Source organism: Marmota monax, unplaced genomic scaffold (genome assembly GCF_021218885.2).
Source record: "Marmota monax isolate L192 unplaced genomic scaffold, Marmota_monax_Labrador192_F-V1.1 WCK01_AAM20220418_F8-fsc00002, whole genome shotgun sequence".
Taxonomy (NCBI): Eukaryota; Metazoa; Chordata; class Mammalia; order Rodentia; family Sciuridae; genus Marmota; species Marmota monax.
Genome location: NW_026693571.1, coordinates 38537365 through 38562462, shown reverse-complemented (window position 1 = coordinate 38562462; position 25098 = coordinate 38537365). Strand labels below are relative to the sequence as shown.

Here is a 25098-nt window from a genome sequence, read left to right as displayed (position 1 = left end):
TTTAACAGGGAACCATCAGCAGTACAATAATTTGACAAAAAAGTGTGCAAGTTACCCAAGTTACCCTATTTTATCTAGAAAGCATTTAATCTTTATATCCCATGCTTCACATCCAAAATAAACTGTAAGTCTTGAATTTGTCTGCAAAAGTTTCCTCTAAAATTTTTTTGTAAATTTTTTATGGTAATACTTTTAGTAAAATAAGGAAAATATCATGGAAAAACATTTTTAAAAGCTTTTAAAAAACAGAAAATAACAAATATCACCCAGGAAAGAATTAACATGGATAGAGCAAGAAATCAACTTTCCTTCAATGGAAGGTCTAGAGCCTCACTCATTCTTCTATTTTACTCAATTCCATATTTACTGAGGTTGTCTGTGATGTTCAAATATATCTTTCTGACATGAGAAAAAATTTTCATGGGCCGGTAAATTTATACTGTATTAATTTCAAGGACTTTTTTAAATTCTGGAATTAATTTAGTAGCTGATAGCCATGACAAAAGTTCTGAAAAAAGAACAAAAGGTTAGGGCTGGGGTTGTGGCTCAGTGGTAGAGAGCTTGCCTAGCATGTGTTAGGCTCTGGGTTTGATTCTCAGCACTGCATATAAATAAATAAAATAAAAGTCCATTGACAACAAAAAAAAAATTTTTAAAAAAGGCTAAGGGAAAAAAGCGGTATTTACTGAATCAACAAAAAACATAACAGGAAGTCATAAGCCATAGAGTAATCCTAAAAGTTTTCTAATCTTATTCTTCTTTGTGTATGGGATGTATACAACTTTGTAATCAGAGAAACCTAGGCTTAAACACTAGCTCTTCTATTATTAAGAGCATAACCTCAGTCAGCTACTGGACTCTTATGAGTTCCAGTTTTCTCTTATTTGAAATTGGTAATGGTAATACTACCAACATTACCCACCTACCCTAGAGCCACTGGGGGCATAATGAATGCCCTGTATGCAACAAATAGACAGTAGATGTTATTAATAGGTGAGAAAGGAGAGGTAGAAAATGAAGTGCTTTCTCAGGGTTAAACAGCCAGCTGTCTTTAGAACCTTGGTCTCTGGTCCCCAAGATCAACTGATTTCTATTAGTTGAGCTAATAAATCAGATTGCTTTAAAAAAAAAAAAAAGAAAGAAAATCACATGCTATATCCCAACCTGTATAAAATGCAATGAAGACAAACAAAAAGACTGTGATAGCTTTCCTCCCAAGATACTTAAAATTCAGCTGCTAGCACTAGAAATTAATAGAGAACAATATTGGACTAAATAGCAATCATCAAACTGGGATGGGGTAGGTCAGAAAATGAAGAAGTTACTTAAACAGTCTAAAGATTTCATAAAAGATACATTCTGAGTTTAAAAGATGGAAGTTTAGCAGGCATTAAGGAGGAAGAAAGAAATTACTATCTGTGGACCTGAGATATATGTGGAAATACCACAATTATCAACTTCTAGGAGTAATAATGTCTATAAGACTTCTAATAGTCACTGGTCTTATAAGGGTCCTTGCAGAATAACATAATGTGGTGCTCTATCTCTCAATTTAAACATTTTACATTTACATTTTAAACATTTGTGTCAAACATCATTGTTCTTTAACTTATTAGTAATGGTGGTGGTTTCTTCAAAAATGACTCTTTGTCATGACTCATCTTTCCATTTTAGAGCTCTGTATCTTTCTGTACAAGGAGAACTTTACTGTGTCAGTATAAAGACTGTTGACATTTTATTTTGGTTACAAATACTCATTAATAAAAGGCCTTTCTGTTTCAATAGATGTTCAAACCCAAAATCATACATACAAGCAAGTTGCATTCTAGAATACAGTGGAATGGGGGAATAGAGCAGATAAATTCTTAAACATTCATTAAAACCTTACACCCTCAGAAAAATTTTACAAAAGAGTAAAAAATGTCACTCAGGAAAGTAGGTGGGGACATGATTCATTGGATTTTCACCAATATGTGACCTCTGCTATTAAAAAATATGTGACTTGCTTGGAAAATTTTCCTCTTGTTCCACTTTTAGCCCTCTCTCCCCATATAATTCTGCCCTACAGCACCAAGACTCAAAGCCTCATTCTAAGAAACAGACTTCTTTTTTTTTTTTTTTTTTTAAGTTGCAGAAAACACCTTCATCACATCCAGAACTAGAAAAGCTACTGTAAACTAGAAAATACATGAGATTCAATAATAGTCCTTGGGTAGGAGAGAAAAGCCTAGATAAATATATAAAAATTTAACAGTGGTTATCTAACTGGATTAATTAGAGTATCCTTAATATCTTATCCATAAGCAAACTTAACATTTTGAGCTAGTAGGTACTAGCAACTTTCCCAGGTACTAGGCATAGTTTTGAGAACAATGGAGATGAGTTCTATACCCTCATATAGTTTACATTCTGGAAAGGGAGAGATATATACTAAGGAAACTAATAAACAAAATAATCTCACATAATGTAAGTTCTAAGAGAAAGAAAAAACAGGGTACTATGAGAGTAGTGAATAGTTAGGGTAACAGAAAAGTACGGCTAGTTTTGAATGGCATATCCAGGTAACAACTTTTAAGCCAAAATGGAGCAGCAAGAATAAGGGCAGTTTAGCTGGGGTGAAGTGAGAGTTAAAAGATGAAGTCAGATAGGTAAACACAGGCCAGATCACACAGGTTCTTGCAGATCATGGTCAAGAGTTTGGGAATGCAATGTGAAGTAATGAGAAGTTTTCTAAATGGGAATAATTTAACATAACTCAATTTCTGCATAATCTTTGCCCATATTATTTCTAATATTCTCAAAATGTATACAAAATTGAAGAATACTCCAAAACAACTCTCACTTGCTGAAATTACATACAGAGAAAAGAATATGCAAAAGTATTTGAACTCCTTTCAATCTTCCAAATAGCAATGACTCTCCTTCATTATTTCCCATCTCAAAACTCTCTCTCAAATCTATCCCCCAAAAGTCCCCAAAACTTAGAAGAGGAAGAGAACTGGAATAGCAGATAACCCTTAATTCCCATGTACCATGTGCCATGCTTTAGATCTAGGGACTCAATTCTATGAAAATGAAGAGGTATCTACCATATCATTTCTCTATCTCTTTGCTCTTCCACTTTCTATGTTCTGTTTTTCCATTTGATAATTTACTCTTTTTGAGAAAGAGAGACTGGGCTTGGATCTCTACAGACTATCAATGTATCTGCCTACTTTATTTAAGCAAATATCTACACTACAGTGAAAGATGTGGTTACTATTAGTTATTGGAGCCGAAAAGACACTTTATAAAATGCTTCTGTGACCATAAAAGAACCCAGAAAGTAAGCATAGATTCTAAAAGATGGGGAAAAGCTTTCAATCAAAGTTTAATCCTATCCTTAGGTACAACCACGCAGTCATCCAGATTTGCTTAATCTAAAATATAGTAATCTTCTATTAGTGGGCTCACAGATTTTGATACCTATATTCAATTACCAACATGTGGTTGAAAATACATCAACTCCAGACTCAAACTTCTTAAACCTTTAAAAATAAAGGCAGCTCTTTTCATCTCAAGCATCTTATTAATTTTCCAGAAGAATTCAAAATAATAAGGAACTCTAACCAATCTTTTAGAACTTGATTTATGAATCAGAGTTTGTAAATTCAAATTTATTTAACTTACCCAAAATCATTCATTGAACATTTACTCTGTACTAGTGTTAGAGGGTAAGAAACAGAAGTAACACTGCGTTCTTCAGAAAATATACATAGTTATCTTTAATCAAATTCTCATTTGCTATCTATTCAAGTGTTTGATATAGCTGTCAAGTAAGTAGGAAAGAACCCAATAATCATGCCCCCAATATGTTTAAAAGTGAAGATTCTAAATATTCATTTTAGAAACATGAATTTACATTTTAAAGCAATTACTATATATGTAATTTGACAAACTGCATTCTTTGCTATGAGAAACTCAATAATTAAGACTAGCATAATGCTTACATGATCCCCTATCTTTCCAGATTCCAAAAGAATGAAGATTTGGTAAATAAAATTTGAATACAAAGAAGCAATAAGTGGGTTATAAGCAGGTTTGATGTAGTTTTGCCTATCTTGGAAACAGTCTCAAAATAACTATTAAAAAGGTGTTTGACATATAATAGTATTTTATTTGTAGTGAGCTATGTAAGACTGACAGTTAGCAGCACTTTGGTATCCTCACAAAATTTTTAGAATTGTTTTATTTACAAATTCATTTTCTTTAAAAAACTTAGAAGATATTTTAGCATATAATTCTAAAAATATTATCAACAAATATTTGAGGCCTCCAAATGTCTAAAAACTAACTTTTTTTTGAGACAGACAGAGAGATAATTTTTTAATATTTATTTTTTAGTTTTCGGCGGACACAACATCTTTGTTTGTATGTGGTGCTGAGGATCGAACCTGGGCCGCATGCATGCCAGGCGAGCGCACTACCGCCTAAGCCACATCCCCAGCCCTAAAAACTAACTTTGAAAAGTCTGTCTCATTTGATACAGGACTCTCAAAATTTCTTAATGCAGGATGGGTTTCATGAGTCTCCTAAAAGCCATGTGAAGGCATGGTATGTAATGCCAATAATCACTACTAATAAACATGCATTACAACTCTAAGAGGAGCACTGGATCTGAACAAGGGCATTCAACTAGATCCTTGAGAGCTGCTATATGGTAATTTACTTTTACAAACTAAATCTTAAATTTTTGAAATGTAAGTTCATAAGTCTATGTTTAGAATTTTTTAACTTTATTTTATTTATTTATTTTTTTAATGTGGTGCTGAAGATTGAACCCAGTGCCTCACACATGCTAGGCAAGCGCTCTACCACTAAGCCACAATCCCAGCCCCAAATGTTCCGAATTTGACAGAAAAAAAAATCTTATGAGATAGTTAAAATCTACTCCAGGAATACAAATTCAAAACTAGCAAAAAGATGTCAAACTTTAGTATATTTTAAAATCATGTTGTTGTTTTTTTTTTAAGCCCTTAAGATAAAGACTACTTCCTTCTTCGATTTAAGCCATTCTTTTCTGTCAAGAGACAAAATGCACTTTAAGAAAAACTTTGAATATTTTTCAAGAGATGATAAATGAAGACATGTTAATCACCTTGATCACAACATGAGCAGCAAAGATTAAAAATTAAATGATATTTCCTAAGATATTTTTATTCATCTGACTTTTATTAACAATTTTAAGAAACAAATTTTGTTAAACCAATATGTAATCTACCCCCATTTATTTCAAATACTTTAATTTTTTGAAATGTACTATATTTGTTTATACACAGGTAGCAAAGGAAAATGTAATTACTGTGAGAACAATTTATAGTAATCTTCTAATTCCCAAATTCGATCAGAATTATCAGTCTCATTAAAATGAATCCTGAGTGATATAATGGTTCTCTACTTTGTAAACAATAAAGCAAGGGGGAGGGACTAAGCAGTGATTCAAACATTATTGTTATTTTTTATTTAGATCTATCACATTTTAGAAAAATTCAGTCAAGGTTACTAAAAAACAGGCATTAAGCAAAAAGGATGCAAAACTGAGCACTGAGGGGGCAAAAAAAGACAAACTTTGTAATTAATAAATGGAATTACTGAACTTATTTGACAATACATCATGCTAGAAAGAATAAGTGAGAAATCTTTCAGGAAATGCACATGGTAATGTTTGAAATCAAAAGAATAAAGGAAAAATAAACATTGAATTTTAAACTGTCAAGTGCTCCTTCAGCACCCACTGTCAAAGATGCCATAAATTTAATTCAGCTTTGAGTAAGCAACTCCTTTTAAAAAAGATGTTTTCTTAGGAAAATGAACTCTTCAGGGAAGATCACTTTCTGTAACGTAAGCCAGGTACTCTGCAGTGCTTTACTTGCTTTGACTCACAGAAGCTGTATTGATTATACTTATTTTATAAATGAGGAAAGAAGTACAGAGAATTTAACTTCCTCAAGCTTATACAACTATTAAGTAAAGCAGCTGAACACGGTCAGACTGTGGTCTCCAGTTTATAGAAAACAAAACAGGATTCTCCAGATACAAGGCAAGAGATATTGGGTGTTTAAAGATTCTATGATATTTTCTGAGTTATTTCAGTATGCAAATGTGTGATGTGAAGATGAAATCTGTACTACTGCCACTGCAGTCACAGAGAGGAGACAAACTAGGCAACTAAATGTGTACTCTGACATCTCCGTTTCTGATAATTTACCAAAAGTAACCTCATAAAGAGTTGTTACACTACTGCTGATGCTTCCTTGGCTAAGAATTGTTCCTGTTATCTTTGACACATTAATGGTAGTCAGTCTCAGTGGGCAGAATGGAAGAAAGTCCAATGAAATGTGCTTACAAGAACTCCTGGGGTTTGCTTCTTCTTTCCAGTTCTGAGAACTTTCATGTTCTACCCTCACTCCTTCATGGTCCCCTGTTTTATTTTTCTAAAACACGAAATAATGAAAGCTAAGGACAGAATACTCCAAAAAGATCTCTGCTGAAATGTTTTTTTCAAAGAAACTACAAAGTTTTTTTTTTTTTTTTTATCTTTACCAAAATGATCTGAACCTTACAGGAAACTGACAGAAATTATATATCATAACACTTACTGAAGAAACTGCTTTTAAATGTACTTTGTTGATTACTCCAACTTAAGTACACTTGAAAGGGTCTGTAACTTCCCTGTGACTTCAAACATTTTAGTTTCATACACAGACTAAAACTGCTTCACTAATCAACTAATTCGCACACACATACAAGATTTTCCACATAAGTACATGCAAAATACAGGCACATACAGAGTATGTAAGGTGGTTATCACTTTGGCCCTGTTTCTTAATTTCTTAAGTCCTTTTCCTAAGAGTCAATCTATTTTTAATAAATGTCAATTTGATCCATGTGGGGTTATCACTTCCTAGCAGAACACATCAGTGCTACTATATGCATATCTCTGATTCTATCCTATATTTTACTGTCCCAGCTATCTCTACCTTTATTCCTAGTTACAACCAATGTAGATTTACATGATCGTTTTAATCTCCCATAGATACACTAATCCATTCAATATAATGTTTATTTAGCTGATTATTACATATCAGCTAAATTAAGTATGTTCTCAGCTTCATGGCTAGAGTTTATACTGCAGGAGGTATGAAGACAATAAAGCGAAACTGCAGCTGTGTAAGTGCTTTCAAATATTTAAAGACTCTATAATGTAAAGGTTTTGACCTGGTCGAGGGTCAGAGACATCTCTCCCAAAGGAGAACTGAGCTGGAGGGTCCTACAGTGGGTACTAGATGAAGCCTACAGTAGGCAAGGGCTACATTATGAAAGGTCTCATAAAATATTTTGATTTTTATATATGAGCAATGAAAAGCTAATGCTGAATGTTAGTCAAGGAAAAGAAGAAATCAGATATATCTTGAAAAATTATTCTGAATTTAACGTTGAAAAGGGAAAGGAAGTAAGTGAAAGTGGATATGGAGAGACCACACATAAGGTAGCTATTCTACTAGACCAGGCAAGAGATAATGGTGGCTTAGAATAGATGGGTGGCAACAGAGATGTATAGGAGTGAATAGTTAAGAGACATTCAGGACAAAAAACCGATAGGATTTGGAACAGAATGGTCATGTGAAATAAAGGAGAGGAAGTTTCAAAGGTGACACCAGGTTTCTCATTTGTGTAACTGGATGGGAAAAGACACAGGACATGAACAAGGATCAGCTGTGTTTTGTTTTTCTGGGGTGCAGTGGTAAGGAGGATATTAAGCAGACTTTAACACATCCAGGTGAGAATATTATGCTCCAATGAGTTCTGTAGTCAGAAGGAAGGTCAGAGTTGGAGATGAAAGTAGGTGAGTCATCTGTATATAGGTCATCTCTAACTTCTTTCCCTTCTCCCTATTCTAAAGCTGTCAATCACAGTGCTTGAGCCAAAATCTTATCACAATGTTAGCACATGATTTGTCCTCAATAGACTGTATGTTCCACTAGTGCAGTGACCACTTCTATTTTGATTCTTGTAGTATCTTAATTCCTCATATGGCTCCTGCACATACACAAGTTGAGTATCAATAAGTAATTTATTATAATGAATGAATGAATAATGTAAGACACAGACTAAGCAACAATGACAACTACAGGAAAAAAATGTTAAAATGTTAATCTAAAATAATTTGGAAAGTTCTTAAAAAGGTGATTGATATAGTTGACCTTTTATATTAATTTATTAGGTTATATATTTATAGTCTTTTGTGTTTACACATTTTCTCCTTAGAGAAAAGAAAACATTATTTCTAGGTATTTATCTAATAAGTTAAATTAGAAGAAAATATGCAGTTGGATGTGTAATGAAAATACAATTGCATGGCTTGGAACCTCTTATCCTTTAAAAAGGAACAACAGAATAAAAACTTGAACTCCTTAAAGGAAAATACAGTTTTAATGAAGCTTCTTAATGTATATCATCTCCTACAGATCTTATTTAAATCATTCCAGATATTCATAGGTATTATTCTAACAGATAGTATTTTGTACTTCACTTTACTAACAATCTGAAACATGAATGTTCTGACAATTTCCAAAAGTATTATAACTAATGTTAGCTTTAAAATCTTTCACTATTTATATTTCATATATAAAGTACACATTTATATATTCTAATCTCTGAGAACAGAATAATAGTTCTATTTACATTAAATTGAATATTGTATAATTCTACATAATTACCTGGCTTTGTTTTTCTTTAGCTGCTTTTTATCAACTTCTGCCTCCAAAGACAGGATATACTGAACATTAAAGCTAATAAAAAAGGATCAAAAGGACTAAGATCCCAGCGCAACACTTAAAAAAAAAATTATTCAAAGTTATTTCAATTATGTCTCACTTTGGTTTTGTGAGGATGAAAAACCACAAGTAATAACAGTAACAGATACATTTCTGGGTATACCATTCACCCTTAACTTTGAATACGGAGAGAACATAACTCAACTTAATCTTCAACATGGTCAACACTATACATATAGATTTTTCTAATCTTTGGCTTCATCTTCTAATAAATAATCTAATATTATATATTTAAACTGAAGAATGTTAATATATTTTCTCAAAGTATATATGCTTTTATATTGAAACAGAGTCTGGGAATTTAAAGTAAATATATTAAAAAATTTTGACAGTACAAATTGATGACACTAGCTAACAGTATAATGTTTTTCTTTAAGTTACATTTAAAATACACTAAAAAGAAAAAATTCATCACATATTTTAAGGAGGTTGTGGCTTGTGGTTTATAATTTTTTTTTGGAATCAGAGTTAATTAATATTCTAAAAGAGTCTACAAAAAGCTGAGCAACCTCTCATACTCTGAATGCATGGCACTGACCTTCGACTTTCTCAGAATGATTTTTAATGCACTCTGTTATTAGTAAAACCTGTTCAAACACATGCCCCATCTGCCAGCACCCCATCTGCAAGAGAGCTGCTTATTCTTGTAGCCAGTACAACTTCTGCCTGCTTCCTTCTACTCTCTACATACCAGCTGTATGGTAATGAGCATGAGCAGCTGAAAAATACTGCATGATAACAAAGCTATATGAAAACAGCAGAGCAGCTCTCCCCCTCAAGGAAGCAGTGCAGCATGAACATCGCTGATAAGCTATTAAACAGGAGGTGGAGGTAGAACTGTTTTGGGGGGCATCTGTGGGGAAAAGGGGTTCATACACACAAGCATGTTAAGCACAGGGTTTCCACACGACTGGAAAACAGAACCAAGAGAGCACAAGGTACCAAAGAAAGGTCTAAATTTCTAAGTATTTTTGTTAAAATCTGTGGATCTGTTCTTTAAATGTCTTAAGTCTCAATTCTTATATAGTAATGAATGCCATTTTGGCAAGACAACTTTCAAAGATGTTAACAAGTATGTTCTGTTTCTTAATTACCAAATTTTGGGGGCTTTAGGGAAAGAAAAGGTGTCAGAACTTAAAATTCATAATGAAATTTACTAGACAGCAGAAAATATAAAATGTAAATCAATTGTTTTTAATTATTATATAGCACTTTTAAAATACTAGTATAATGGCCTTTGAAGCCAACACATTTATATTCTGAACATATGAGAGTCCCAAACAAAATATCAACATATCACATATCATTTTCTTCATTTAGGTAGACATAATGGGGTTAATTTTTTACATATATGATAGCCACACTGAATGAATCTGCATAATGTAAGTAGAACTAAATCATATTAACTTTTCATGTGTAGAATCTTTCCATTTAGAGAAGATTAACAGTCATTAAGGAAGTTGTTTAAGAAAACTGACTATTCGAATTTGGTGTTATGCATTTTCTCTCACAAGTTAAAGAAACTAAAAGTGAAAAAATTTTCAAATTACCCTGCATAAAAATAAGAAGTACTACTATAGCAGGAGAATTAATTACAATTTCTACCAACACACCTAAAAGTCTTGTGGGCTTCCTGATAGTGAATTATTACATAATCATACTTGCTAAAGGTTATTTCATTTTGCCTTTACAACCCTGTGAAGTAAGTGCTACTATTATCAGCTTCATTTTACAGATGAGGCTTAGTAAGTTGTAGAGCAAAGAACCTATACCCAGGTCCAAATAGCTCTATCATCCATGCTCTTAAGTACTCTACTATTCTAATATAAACTCCACAAAGGTGAGAATTTTGGTCTATTTTGTTCATTTTTGTACTGCAAATACCTAAAGTAGCTCTTGGATTACAGGAGTTGTTGACACAGCAAATGAAGAGATGAAGAAACAACTGTTCAGTTTTCTTTTAAGTGTGAGTCAAGGGAAAAAAATTCTACCAAATTTTGTATTAAAATCTGTAATAACTTCAACTGTTTTGATGCAAAAAATAGTATTTGCCAATTAAAGAATCTTGAAATAAGACTGTTTAGTAATCTGTTTCATTTGCTTGTCATGTTGAAGAACTACAACTCACTAAAAAATGTCTCTAAGCATTCATTTTGAAAGGTTGGTATAGAATAAGAACAAAACTGCTTGAATCTTAATAGTTTGAATATTTTCATGAATTCATTTATTCTCATTTTTATCATCTGACTATAAAAGTGCATTTTTTCTTGTAACTAACTTAACATATTCCTTGATTTCAAATAGAAACCAAGGCCATGAGTTTTCATCACAAGAGTACCTGAATTGAACTTAATGAAGCAGTACCAACTATCCTTTAAAAAGATATTTTCTCAGAGAAGAGCAAACTTTAACAGTAACAGATATTTTGAAAAGCCACAAATTCAGACAAGTTTTACAGAAACAGTACTCTACTGCCCCTACATGTTCATACTAGAAGTAACAATGACATTTTAAAATCTAAAGTAATAATGCAGAGATTTCTGTGGATTATTGAAAATCTGTTTAAGCTTAAATTGTTCCCACATGAACTATTTTGAATCACCCACAGCATGAAAAATGCAATTAAATATAGGAATAATTAATAATTTTTAATTTTCATGTGCAAGATTAGTAAAGGAGAAAAAATTTAAGATAATTTCATCTAAAATTACCATAGTTTTCCCCTCTTAAAACAGATTTCATTATAATCCAAATAGGGTATCATAAAATAATGAAGAAGAAGTTAGATAGCCATGTGCTTCTGGAATCAATATTTGCCCTTATCTATCTTGGTTTCTTTACGCCTAGATTTATTTGGGGAAGGAGGTTCAATTTCAAAGTCTCGATTTAGTTGTAAGTAAATTTCTAAAGAATGAAATACTATGGAATTTCACTACAAAATCATGTTTCAACTATTTACCTCAATATCTGATGGTGGATCAATACAATGCTCTCGGGCATTACCTGTATTTCCAAGTTGGCTACTACAAATGGCTACTTTGAACTAGTCTATCCTTTAAAGAAAAACAAATATGCAAATAATGTAATGTAATAGGATGTGTATGCTTGAGAAACGACCACTGTCCCGATGAGAAAAGTTTGCCATTTTGTTATTAATTAGCTCCAAAAAGTATCCAGTATAAAGAAAACATAATTATGACAATAATATTAATGTTCAAGAAACACTGCTGAATGTTTTCCATCTATAGTTAAGTTTTCATAGTTTATACATACATAGATGCTTATTGAGAGAGACATTACTGAAGTCATAAGAGACAATTTTATTAATCTAGCATTAAATTTACTTTAAAAACCCATGTGAATTATTTTATCTTTTACACTTAAGGAATAAAACACTACATGAATAAAGAGATATGTTGCATCAACAGGTACATGTGAAAAGAGGTAACGGACATTTACAATACCATAGGCTTTACTACAAATAGTAGTTCTTTGAGCTACCTCCTTAGATCTTTTTATTTTTTGAGATAGGGTCTCTAAGTTGCTGAGGCTGACCTCAAACTTGGAATCCTGTCTCAGCCTCCTGAGTCACTAGAATTACAGATATGCCCCTCTGTACCTGGCAAGAACTCCAATTCTGACCCAGGAATAATTACAAAAAAAAATCACTAAGGTGTGCCTGACAGGGTATTAAAGACTCTGGAAGAAAGTTTTTCTTACAAGATCATGAAAAGAAAGAGTAAGATGGAATCATATATATTCTTTGAGAACATCAAAATAATGTTCTGTGCTGAATACTACACCTAGCATTATTGAAAACTAACAAATTATACATTTCTTTTTTTAATATTTATTTTTTAGTTGTAGTTGGACACAATACTTTTATTTTATTTACTTATTTTTATGTGGTGCTAAAGATTGAATCCAGGGCCTCACACATGTGAGGCAAGCACTCTGCCACTCAGCCCCAGCCCCAGCCCCCAGATTATACAGTTCAATAAGGTTACCAACATAATCATACCAAATCAGGTAAAGTGTATATTTATGTATATATAAGTAGTTATCTATATATACTTATGAAGAAACTGAAACGCAAATTATCCCAACTAATTTAGAAATAAAAGTTTATAGTTTATTAAAGAGGCCTGGTGATATACTATATACTGGCACAAACTGAACATGCTGCCTCAGGCTTAGACAGACTTCTCAGGGCCACTAATACGTTGTTACATATAAAGTAGGATTATTTTTTTCCTTTTTTATACACTGATGTATATAAGTGCCTAGACTGTGCCTGGCTTATTTGTTGGATGCATGAATGAATGAACCCATGTTCCTCTGGTTTTGATATAGGATCATGGAATGAGGGCAGTGAGACAGGTCTCTCCAAGACAAAAAGGCACTGGTGACCTCCTTAAGGGAAGGTGACCTGCCTTATTCATCTTTGTAACAGCAGCAGCCCATATAGGCAGCATGCAGAATATGTGTTACCAGAAAATTGATTTAGTGGCATTCATGTCTCATGAAAATATTGGGAGAATTTTAAAATGTGGTTAGGGTTTTCAACCCTCACTTAAAGTATAAATCTGCAGCATCCTCATCAATGAAAATTAACATATTTAAGCTCTCAAATATCATTATGTTACATGGAGCTGCCCATATTTAAGTTAATAAAATTTAGATACTCCTTTATATGTCTTACAGCATTTAAATATGCAAGTACACAGAGATTTAAAATAAAACTTGAGAGTATTTTGACATTTCAAAATGAATTCCATTTTTTATATGTGGGAGACAGTTGTAAAGCTCAAAGGTCTATGAAATGAGTTTCATAATTCTGTAGCAACTATTGTTAAATTCAGAAAAATTTTGTAAGATAATATATCACATTATATTTAAATTTTATAAGATAATATATACATTATAAACTAATACTTCTGCAGCAAAATGTAAAAATATTCAGATAAATAAAGGAGACTGCCTTAGTGTTAGCTAGGTTTTGCTATCTTTATTTTAAAACTTTTAGTTTTCAAAGCTTGTTAGATTTCTGGTCTCTGGACAAGGTACTGTAGATTTATTACATTTATTTACCTTGCCAGGAGCTTAGTTCCATGTTTATTTTTAGCATAATTTTGAAGTGTCTTACCTATTATAAGTCTTAATATGCAGTTGCTTTCTGTAAAACATAAGCTACAAATTTAAAAAGAATTCCTGTGATATTAAAAATACTAAGCCATTTGTGGGCTGGGGATGTAGCTCAGTGGTGGAGTGCTTGCCTACCACGTGTGGGGCCCTATGTTCAATCTTCAGTACCTCAAAAAGAAAACAAAACAATTACTGAACCATTTGTACAAACTACTCCCTATTATCAAAAGGAATTGTAAGTCATGGAAGTTGTTTCCCAACATGGTTGTAGATCTGTAGATTATGTGCTAATTTGTTTTGTGTTCATATTGGATAACTGACGCACACCTGATACTAAAACAAACAAAAAAATGCCTAGAAAGCACAGTTATCAGTAATTAGATCCTGAGATTATCATAAACTGTGGAAGGAAGTGAGAACTATATACTTAAAATCCCAGAACTATATGGCAAAAGTTAACCCTTAAAATACCTTGAAACCATCTGTTTACTCAGTAAGTCTTTATTCCAGGTAAGTATGTTGCTTATTCCAGATAAGCTACATCACTTACTGGCTGTGGGACCAGTATTAATCCTTCTAATGTTTCAGAATCCTTATCTGTAAAATAGGGATAATATAATATAACCCGATTTATAAGGCTATTTTAAGGATTAAATGAGTTTTTAAAATACATTCATTCATTCATTCATTCATTCATTCATTTATTTATAGTGATGAGGTTCAAACCCATGCCTCACGTGTGCTAGGCAAGTGCTCAGCCACTGAGCCACAATCCCAGCCCCAAGGATTAAATGAGTTTTCATACGGAAAGTTCTTAGAGTAGCACCTTCCCTACATACCAAATTAGACTATTTTATTATCGTCATCAAAACATCAGCATTAACAAGAGTATTTTCTGTCTCCTGCAACGAGACAATAAGCTCCATTCGGACATGACCTTTGTCTCTGTAATTCTATTAAATATACAGGTTCTAGAAAAATTCTCCAACTCTATTCTAGATGCTCAATATTTTTTGGCTGATATTAATACAATAAATCAATGGCAAGATGTAAGTGAATCCTTTGCAACAATGTAATAAATGTGAAAAACAAGATATAAGCAATGATATATTCCCTCTATCACTCCTTTTACTATGTGTTTACCAAAATCTTCACACTTTGAATCAAAAGATACAGAGAAGCCTTTCCTTAATCATTTACCATGAGACCTGGGTGCCTCCTCTCCTCCCATAATAGTTTGTAAATAGCTCCATATAAGGAATTTTACTTATGTATTACACTGGACAATTTGTGATTTTACCACTAGACAGTAAGATGCTTAAAGGACTGTGTTTTTTTTTTTTTTCTTTCCATTTTTATACACCCAAGGGCACAGGGGGTCAGCAACTTTTTATTTGTAGCCAGTACCTTGCAGAGGACAGAGAATAAGATCTCAAGAAAACTCACAATTTATATTTTGTTTACACATTTATGTATGATGCATGATACAATCTTAAGCCAAAAAAAGACTGATAGGATTTAAAATAGAATGTTTGATATGTGGTGATTAACAATAACTAATTCCTTTATTGATAAAATAAGTCGTGACCATAAGAGATGACATCAGAAGATCTGAAAATGCTCATATTTTCCATGTTCCAAAAGAACATATGTGTGTGAAAGAGGAGCTTAGGAAGAAACACTTTTGTTTCTTCAAAAGTTATAAAAAGGCTGGGTGTAGTAGTGTGCACCTGTAATCCCAGTAGCTCAGGAGGCTGATGTCAGGATCGCCAGTTCAAAGCCAGCTTCAGCAACTTAGCAAGAGTCTATCTCAAAATAAAAAAATAAAAAGGGCTGGGGATGTAGCTCAGTGGTTGGGTTCAAGTGTCTCTGGGTTCAATCCATGGTACTAAAACAATAATAAAATTAAATTTAAAAATATAAAAAGATCAGATATCCTACTTGTATCCCTCTCTGGATCTGCTCATATCACCAGTCTATTCTTTCTTCTCTTTTCTCTCTCTCTCTCTTTTTTTTTTATTATTTGATGACATTTTCTAGCCACTGTAGATTCTCAAAAGTATGTCCTAAATGACTACACCATAGTATGTTTCTCCCTTACTTCTAAAATTGGTAAGTTGTAATTACTTTTAAAATTAAGTGTCAAACTGTATCTGAGTTTAGTTAAATTTAGAAAATGAAATATTCAAAATCACAGCTGCAGTCATTTAAAAACATTTAGTAAACAAAAACATGCCATATTCTTAAAAGTACAAAAACTCCTTAAAGAATTTTCCAAGCTTTAACATATATTTCAACGAATTAACTATACAAATATTTGTACGTTCTCCTCCATATCACTTGAGAGCACAAAAAGATACTAAAGATAACTTCTGAATTCTAAGGGTTTATAACCCGGGAAGACAAAAATATCTATACAAAGTTATCATGTGACAACATTGAGGAGTCCAAATAGGCCTAAGCTCCACAGGTACTGTCAAGGAGTACAGTACATTTCACCGCAACAGTCGAGGACGACCCTTTCTGAAGTCAGTGCCAGGAGGAAGTTCAGCAGAGAGGAGGGTGGACTGACGGTAAAGACATGAGAAGGATGGGAAGAGTCAGAGGCTCGAATGTGACTCTAAATCGTAAACTCTAAATACACTAGTGCGGGGAAGAGGGGCACAACAGTAGCTTCTAAAAGTCATATATTCCTACTTGGCTAAAAGTTCCATGAAATAGATGTTGAGTTTCATGCAATCCCTTTTAGGCACAAGATATTTTAGAAGAGCAAACTTGCTTCAACTATTTTAAATGAGAATTAATAATGGCTAGACTAGAATTTTAAAAAATTAAAAAGGTTAACCTGGACTGCAGCTAATTGACAAAGCTATGACAGAAATGTCAGACTAAGTAATAGTGCTAAATACGAAAGAGGCAAGTATTTCTGGCAGCTGCTCCTGCTAGCATGAGAAGTACTCTTATAGTTGAGATTATTAATAGCAATATACTCTGGGAGAGGCTGTTGTTTACACTGTAAACTTATCTCACTAAAATTCAGAAATGTAAAAGTATAATCAATAATGTGACAAAAACTGAGACAAGGTATAAGAAGACTAACAGGTAAAAATGATATGTAGAATCAATAATCAATTATAAAATCATACATGGGGGTCATTTTATTTAGATAAAAATACATAAATCTCTGCTTTAAAACCGTAACAGAAGAAAATTATAGTTGAAAATAATACAAGTGACAAGTCTAAGGCAAATATAATTTTCCATAAGAATAAAAACCAAAATCACAACAGATATTTTTTTGATCTACTTACATATCTTCCTCATAAAGACTTAAGTAAACAGTAACAGTTATTTTCTCAAAATGAAGACAATTAATTTGATGGAAAACCTACAATAAATAGGGAAATTCAACGATACAGAATTCACCAAGTGAAGTCCACAAAACTTTGCCATGGTAGGAATCAATTTGCTTAAAATATGATTTGTGTTTTAATAACATTAGAAGGCCCTCATGTTCTTTTTTTTTAAATTGGCATAATTTTTCTGGAAAATAATTTAGCAATATTTATCAGGAATCTAAAGAAATTCCCATCACTTGACCAAATAATTCCACTTTTAGAAATCTGTGCATAGTTATATTACTAAAGATTTAGTGCAAAAATGTTCAAAGCAGCTCACTATCCAAATCAACAACACCAGGAAATTTAAGGTACATTCATATGACATATTTTATACTTTTACCTACAGCCATGGGAAAACACTAGTAGTATATTAAAGATAGATGTAAGTGCCAATTTTATTTAAAAATAATTAAAATATTTAAAACTACCATTGTGGTTATTTCCTAGCAGTGAAATTACTAGTCATTTAGAAAACTGTAAAGAAAATATTTTTTAGTTTTATATGTTGATAATGTCCTATTTTTATAGAGAAGTAAAAAAAAAATTAAATACTGAAGGCAAAAAGTCACTCTATATATCCATTTGGGAGGATAATAACTTCTAAATTTTCTTTGACCAATAGAGCTTATGAAGGTTCATTTTTTGGGGGAAGACAGAGAATCTTCATATACATAAAAATTTTATTATAAGATAAAGAATTAGAAACATTACTTTCTGAAACAAATCAATACAGTTGTTTAACAATTCTAGCAGACCTTTGCTGAAAAGTTCTAAAGGATTGGTCAGTAGTCTACTAAAGGATCACAACAGATTAAAATTACATACAGACGACTATTCATATAAAATAATAAATTAATTATGTCTCAATGAGAAAATTAAAATTTTGTACATGGACTTATCTATTATCGATACTCAACAATGAAGAAAAACCTCTATCTAACCCAACATAGTATCACTAAGACAGGTGCTATGTTGTTTTTGTCATTATTGTCAAAAGTACTAACTGAAAAAAATGAAGAGAATGGTAGGTACTGTGATGCAGTTTGAGGATAATATGTCAGACACCCTGTTCTCAAGTTGTTTTCTGCCAAACACAAGCCCTAAGATATCATCCCTCAGCTTACAAAAAGAGAATATGCAAGCATAAGGTCTGAATGTATCTAATTTGCTAAAATTGTTACATAATAGCTAGGACAACTTTTTAAAAGAAATATCTTCAAAAAGTTACATGAAAATTCTAAATTTATAAATGGATTGTGTGATCAAAAATTATTTGTAGGTCCATTGTTTGAAACTTAGAATGTATTTTCTCAAAGAAATAATATAACAGTGCTTGGTTCATAGATCTCCCCTCCAAAATAATATATTAGTAGTAGAAAAGTGTTGAATTAATAAGAAAAAAATGTAAACAGGCCACAAAACAACAGAAAGAATGGCTAGTACCTGCAGTATTAGTCAGTCCTGAGGTTAAATACCACTTTTACTATTTACCAGGAAAATTGGGAGAGTTAGCTTGTTTAAACTTCAGTTTTCTCATCTACTGAGAGAATACTTTAGGTAACAGTACTTAACTAACATTGAAAGCATTTAAGAATCAAATGAGGCCAAGCCCAGCAGGGCACCCCTCTAATCCCAGTGGCTCAAGAGGCTGAGACAGGAGCATTGTCAAGTTCAAAGCCAGCCTCAGCAACTTGCTGAGGCCCTAAGCAACTTAGCATGTCTCAAAATAAAAATGTAAAAAGGGCTGGGGATATGGCTTAGTGGTTAAGTGCCCCTGGGTTTAATCCCCAGTACCAAAAAGAAAAAAATCAAATGAGTACATTTTATAAGGAAGGGATGCCTAGAATACATAGTAGGTTCTTTTGAAATGACGGCAACCATTTATAGAATTATTAAACAAATACTAAACATTTAAAAGAGAAATAATAAAAAGTACCATGTTACGATTCCAGTGATTAAACACACACACATAAAATTCTTTACCACATCACTACCAAAGAATCTGAGAAGGGGATTAAGATTAAAGGAACGAATGGCTTAAAAGCTCCACCTATCCTATTCTAAAAATTTGCTAGAAGCAGAAACTTATGCATAAGCAAAAGGCCCAAGATTTACTGGAGTACTGATATAACAGTAAAAAACCTATTTTCAGTATTTCTGTAAGTAAAGTTTCATTCAAACACAGTCATGCCCACAATCTACAGCTACTTGAGCTATGTGGTTGCAAGAGTCTACATTGTCCACAAAGCCTAAAATGTATACTGGCCCTCTGCAAAAAAGTCTGGACAAGTTTAAGCTATCCTCGAATGATGGCAATACACAGGAATGCTATTAACAATTTCTGAAATCACCAATACTCTAAATTTTATTTTAAAGGAAAAGTATTTTAAATATAGTATTTGAGAATAGAGCTTGATATAGAAAATAATCACTACAAAACTGTTTTAAACTACCAGAAATTCCAGTTATATACTTCACTGCTACCTGAGTTCCTGGATTTCAAATACACAAGTCCTTGTTCCACACCCATACTCTTTCTTTCCCACCAGAGGTCTACCCCAATTTACTTAGTTTTCCATGCTGCTGATGCCCATGCTACCTAAACCCCAAAAATATATGAGGCACTCTAAAAACATTATCTGCCTACAACCAAATATTGTCAATAAAGTGTGTTAAAAAGTCCTACATAAATCAATAATTGAATGTCATGCGGAACTCTCTACCAAAACACTAACACTGAAGAATATCTAAAAGAATATTCTAAAAGCTTTAAAAGTGCTTCAAAATAAAACAAAATGAGTGAAAAAAAACAAGATTTAAGCATTAAGTGATTTTTCTACCAACATAATATTAATTATAAAATGTATCATTAATTCTCTATACTACAAAGAAAAAAAAAGCTAGAAACTACAAAGTTCCAAGGAGGGGTTGGGGAGATAGCGCAGTTGGTACAATGCTTGCCTTGCATGCACAAGGCCTTGGGTTCAGTCCCCAGAACCACACACACACATATACAAAAGCTATGTATGGGCTGGGGGTTGTGGTTCAGTGATACAGCATTTACCTTGCATGCATGAAGCACTGGGTTCGATTCTCAGCACCACATAAAATTAAATAATTGTGTCTGTCTACAACTAAAAAAATATTTTTAGAAAAGAAACTATAAAGTTCCAACAAGATGCATCCTTATTTCAGCAAGTTTCAAATGTGAAAAATAATGTACCTTAGGATTTAAGAAATATAGTATTACCATCTTTAAAGGTGTAACAATTTCAAAGGAAAAATAAAATAACTTTTCAATTAATTTTTTTAAGTTAAATAACTAATTATTATAAAGCTTTTCTTCCCCCTAAAGGACAATCAGGTTTTTTTTTAAGTTGGAAGTTTCAATCCCATCTTTTTCTGATAGTAAAAACAGCAGCAAGACTTAACTTTTAAACAAGTACTCTATCTGGTATTATATTAAATCTTAGCAAATATAAATTATGAGGACCTCAACACTAAAAATATTTTAAGATTAACTGATTAATAGCTAGATTGCTATTTATTTTTTATTGGTAGTATTTAAACCAATGCTTATATATTTCAGAAGAGAGCCAAAAAAATATATAATAATAAATTAAACTAGCAGTATTAATATTATACTTAATAGTCAAAGTAAACAAAATTCCTAAAAACATTGAAGAGGTTGAATTGTAGTTATGACTATTAATTTTAAAAATTTTCCAAATTTCCCAACTATTATTTGCATGTGCACATAAAATATTAATGGGCCATGCAAATATTAACTGATTCAGCAGTTAATATTTAAGAAATATAGTATTACCATCTTAATATTATCCCTCACCTCTATGATGGATAGAGGGATAATATTATGCTTTTCAAATTAGATCAAGACTACATACAGCTTTTTTTTTTTTTTTAAGGAAGGATTTTTTTTTTTAATATCTTTATTCTATTTATTCATTTGTATGTGGTGCTGAGGATCAAACCCAGGGCCTCACATGTGCTAGGCAAGCACTCACACAGCACTCTACCGCTGAGTTATCGTCCCAGCCCCTACATACAGCTTTATAGGTAGTAACTATACATTTCATTCAACTCACTACTTCTAAGAAAAAAAGTAGGTTGCGAAATATAGGCTATCATAAATAGCCATCTGCTTCAAAGAAGCTAAATATATCTAAAGCAAAAGCTAGATAACATATTAAACACAAATAAGATTAATTACGTATCACATAAAAAGTCTTTTTTAAAGCTTTGATCTAGAAAAATACTTTAAAAAATGCATATCATAAACTTTAACAGGGGAAAGTTAGTAAATTATGTAACAAATAGGATGTAAATCAACTTAAAGCTAACTAAACTAACCAGTTGTAAAAAGGAGTGAGGATATAGTTTCATACTCCCTCTAATACTTCTAGTAGTGTCAATGAGTTATGCAATAGTAAACTATTGGCAGGCAGGCAAATACTGAACATGTTAACTTAGCTTTTTAAATAACTTTTAAAACCTTTAAGAAATTTTCTAGTAGGAATTTCATTTTCATATTTAGTTCTATGCTGTTATTACAACAGCAAGGTATAATTTAATGTAACACAGTAACCAAGAAAAGCCAAATTGAATAATGAATCTAGGAAACCTTCAGAGAAAGCCTTGTGGGCCTCTATTAATTTGTCTTATAGAATCTCCTCCTTTGCCCTTTACACGTAGTATCTATTACATGTAAAGAAAAAAGAGGTAGAAGATAGAGGGAGAAAACAGAGGTAGAAGACAAAAGTAAACATAATAATTTTCCCATATATTGTACTTAACTGTATTAGAAATATTCCACAAAACAGAACAAAATTGACTGTTAATATCTTAACAATTGCTCAAATTTTAAATTTATTTGTATGGTATTTTCTTTTACAGAAGTATTAAAAAATAATTAGTTTATTAATGACATTAAAATTATCAGAGGCCTATGTATAAAATGCTTAAATCAGAGCAGTGACCTCATTCAGCAAAAGCTATAAAACTGACAAGGTAAAAGACCACAAAATTTTAAAAGCAGTACTTTCTGAAGACACAGTAAATAAGAAAAGAAACGAAAGGTGAAAGGATATTCATATTCCTTTTTCAATGTTTAAATTATATTATATTATAACTTGACTCAAAATGTTTTCCAACATGGCTGCCACTTCTTTGGAATAGAAATAGAAGCCACTCAAAAGGAACTAAGCTAATTAGAAAATGTATTTTTACAAAGGTTATTTAAGTCACGCTACGTAGAAGTGCCTCTTTATAAGGAGGAAAAATATTGTTTTCCTTATTTATTATTATTATTATGGATTATTCTACTTGTTTAAGTCTGTTTCCCCTTTAGTATTTAAAAACAGGTATTGGGGGTGGGGGTGGGAGGCCAGGATACTAACAGCATTGATCTCACACACACTCATTTAATTCCAGACATGTTTTTTGTGTATGTTGGTTTAATATTTTTAAGGACCACAGACCTATTTTAGATCTAAAATATTTAGACCTAGTAAATAACTGAAATCTAACTGAAAGCTAGCAAATGTCTAGTAAATAACTGAATACCAACTAACTCGGAAAACACAAACAAATTCTAATATTTCAAAGCTTGGTTGGGGAGAGAAATTTGTCCTGAAAAACATACACTAGATCATAACTTGAGTATACATGTTTGTTGGTTCAGTGTGGTCTGTATGTATACTGTATCATAACTGCTATGCAATGGCATGATATTTTTTTCACATAACAGCAAAAAGTAATGTCTCTAAAATGTTACTTTTAACTTAAAAAACAGCAATTTAAAAATAATCCATCTTAAAGGGCCAAATAAACTTAAGGACCTGGAATGCTCTTTAATTGAGCTATTTAAATACTAAATTTTTCCCAGGTATAAAAAGAGTAGCACCAGATTTTTGCTTTTCATACAAAATAAAAGCCATAAATTTGAGGGTTTTAATATTTGCTAACATCTTTCAAAACTTTTCACATTTACCAATTTCAAGTAAGTTTACAGGATAAAACTTAAATAAAAAATAAATGGTGGAAAAACCAAAAAGGTGGATTAGGTAATCATGCCTTTTAGGTTCTATATCAGACTTGTAAAACTATCATTTATATATGTTTTCACTGGATATACAATACACTGTTAGTTTTAGTTATAAATATCAATTGCAATTTGAAGCATTTCTTCAAAAAGGAAGCAGAAGTATATCATTTAAATACACATTCATATTTTTCAAACATGTAAGACTTACCCGTCTTCGACAGAAAGGGAGGCCTTGGGCAATGATGCTAATGCTAAAGATCTTCATCACAGTTTGATGTGGCAGAGGCTCTTTTGCACTTTTAAGATCAACAGGAACCAAGCCATGGTTTAGAGTAGCTTTTCCCGGTTTTGACATTTTAAAACTCTTCTTGGTTGATGAATACTCTCTACATGTAATACAGGCACATTACTAAAAACTCTAACCACCAAATTAAAATATATATATATATAGATATATATATTTAATAGTAGTTTTAAAAGGCTGAGAACCCAAGGCCTGCTGCTTTTGTCTTTCAACCTTCTCCTACCAAATGTCCTGACCTGTCTGAGGCTTGGTGAAGTGCAAACTATCCTAGAATAGCCAGGAATTATAAACTACTGAAGTGAAAGCTCCTGCTCCTGCCAGTCAAACAGCTGGTGAACCTCCCATACAAAGTCAGTAACTTGAATACGACCAAAAGCAGAGCTGTGCTGTGGAACCCCTTTTAATGTTTCTCCAACTAGCTAGGTGGTTCCTAGAGAATTTAAGTAGTTATTTTCTTTATAAAAACAATGAAACAAAACAAACCCCACACTGTATCCTCTCTTAGATATCTTATCAAGTCTTCCTTATCCAAATATCAGCATTAATACTTCAGGAATGCTTTGTATTGTGTTTCAAATTTAAGGAGGGGTTTATGCATGCTAAAAAATATACATATAACACATAAGCGTGTTCTATTTTTGATATACTGCAATGAGCACTATTTCCAAGTGTTCATCTTGAGCATGTTCTTTTTCTACATACCACTCTTTATCTTATACTCACATAGACTAACTAGCACTCTAGCTCTAACTATTAATAATGCTTCAGATTGATCTTCCTACAGAATTTGGTCAATCTTAGTTCAATTTCTATGATTTGAAAACTCAATGATTTTACTTGAAAGAAAAATAGTCTTGTGGTTTATTAAAGATATATTAAAAGATTATTTATTTATAAAGTAACCTATGATGGCCAGTAATCACAATCATATGCCATTGACAATAGGGATATATATGTGATGTGAAATGTGCTGTTAGGAGATCCTGTCATTGGGTGAACATCACAGAGTGTACTAACACAAACTAAGACAGCTGTAATGTCACTAAGTGATAAGATGTTACGGTTTACCTTCATATAGGAGGCGAAATACCATGCAGTACATGACTCTACAGTAAAATGGATAGTAAGTAGCTAATTCATTGAAAATCCATAGTGCCTAATTTCTGCAATACAACATGGACAGGTAAATCTTCCTAAAATACAGAAATGTGGTATTAAAAGAAAAATCTATTCCTCAAGAACTTTCAATAGCTCCCCAATGACTAGGACAAAGTTTCGAGAAGACAACTCCTCAAGTGACCCCAAATT

General features: G+C 32.2%; 1 protein-coding gene across 10 annotated transcripts in view; it reads right to left on the bottom strand.

Moving 5' to 3' along the window:
- The window catches only part of Fbxw7 (F-box and WD repeat domain containing 7), a 185734-nt gene that overhangs the window by 36066 nt on the left and 124570 nt on the right, over positions 1–25098 (bottom strand). The window contains exon 2 of one of the 10 annotated variants that reach the window (XM_046458934.2): positions 23695–23872. The exons of the other annotated variants lie outside the window; for them this stretch is intronic. Coding sequence (XP_046314890.1) covers positions 23695–23872 — 178 coding nt within the window. The remainder of the gene's footprint in view (positions 1–23694; positions 23873–25098) is intronic. 10 annotated transcript variants of the gene reach the window in all.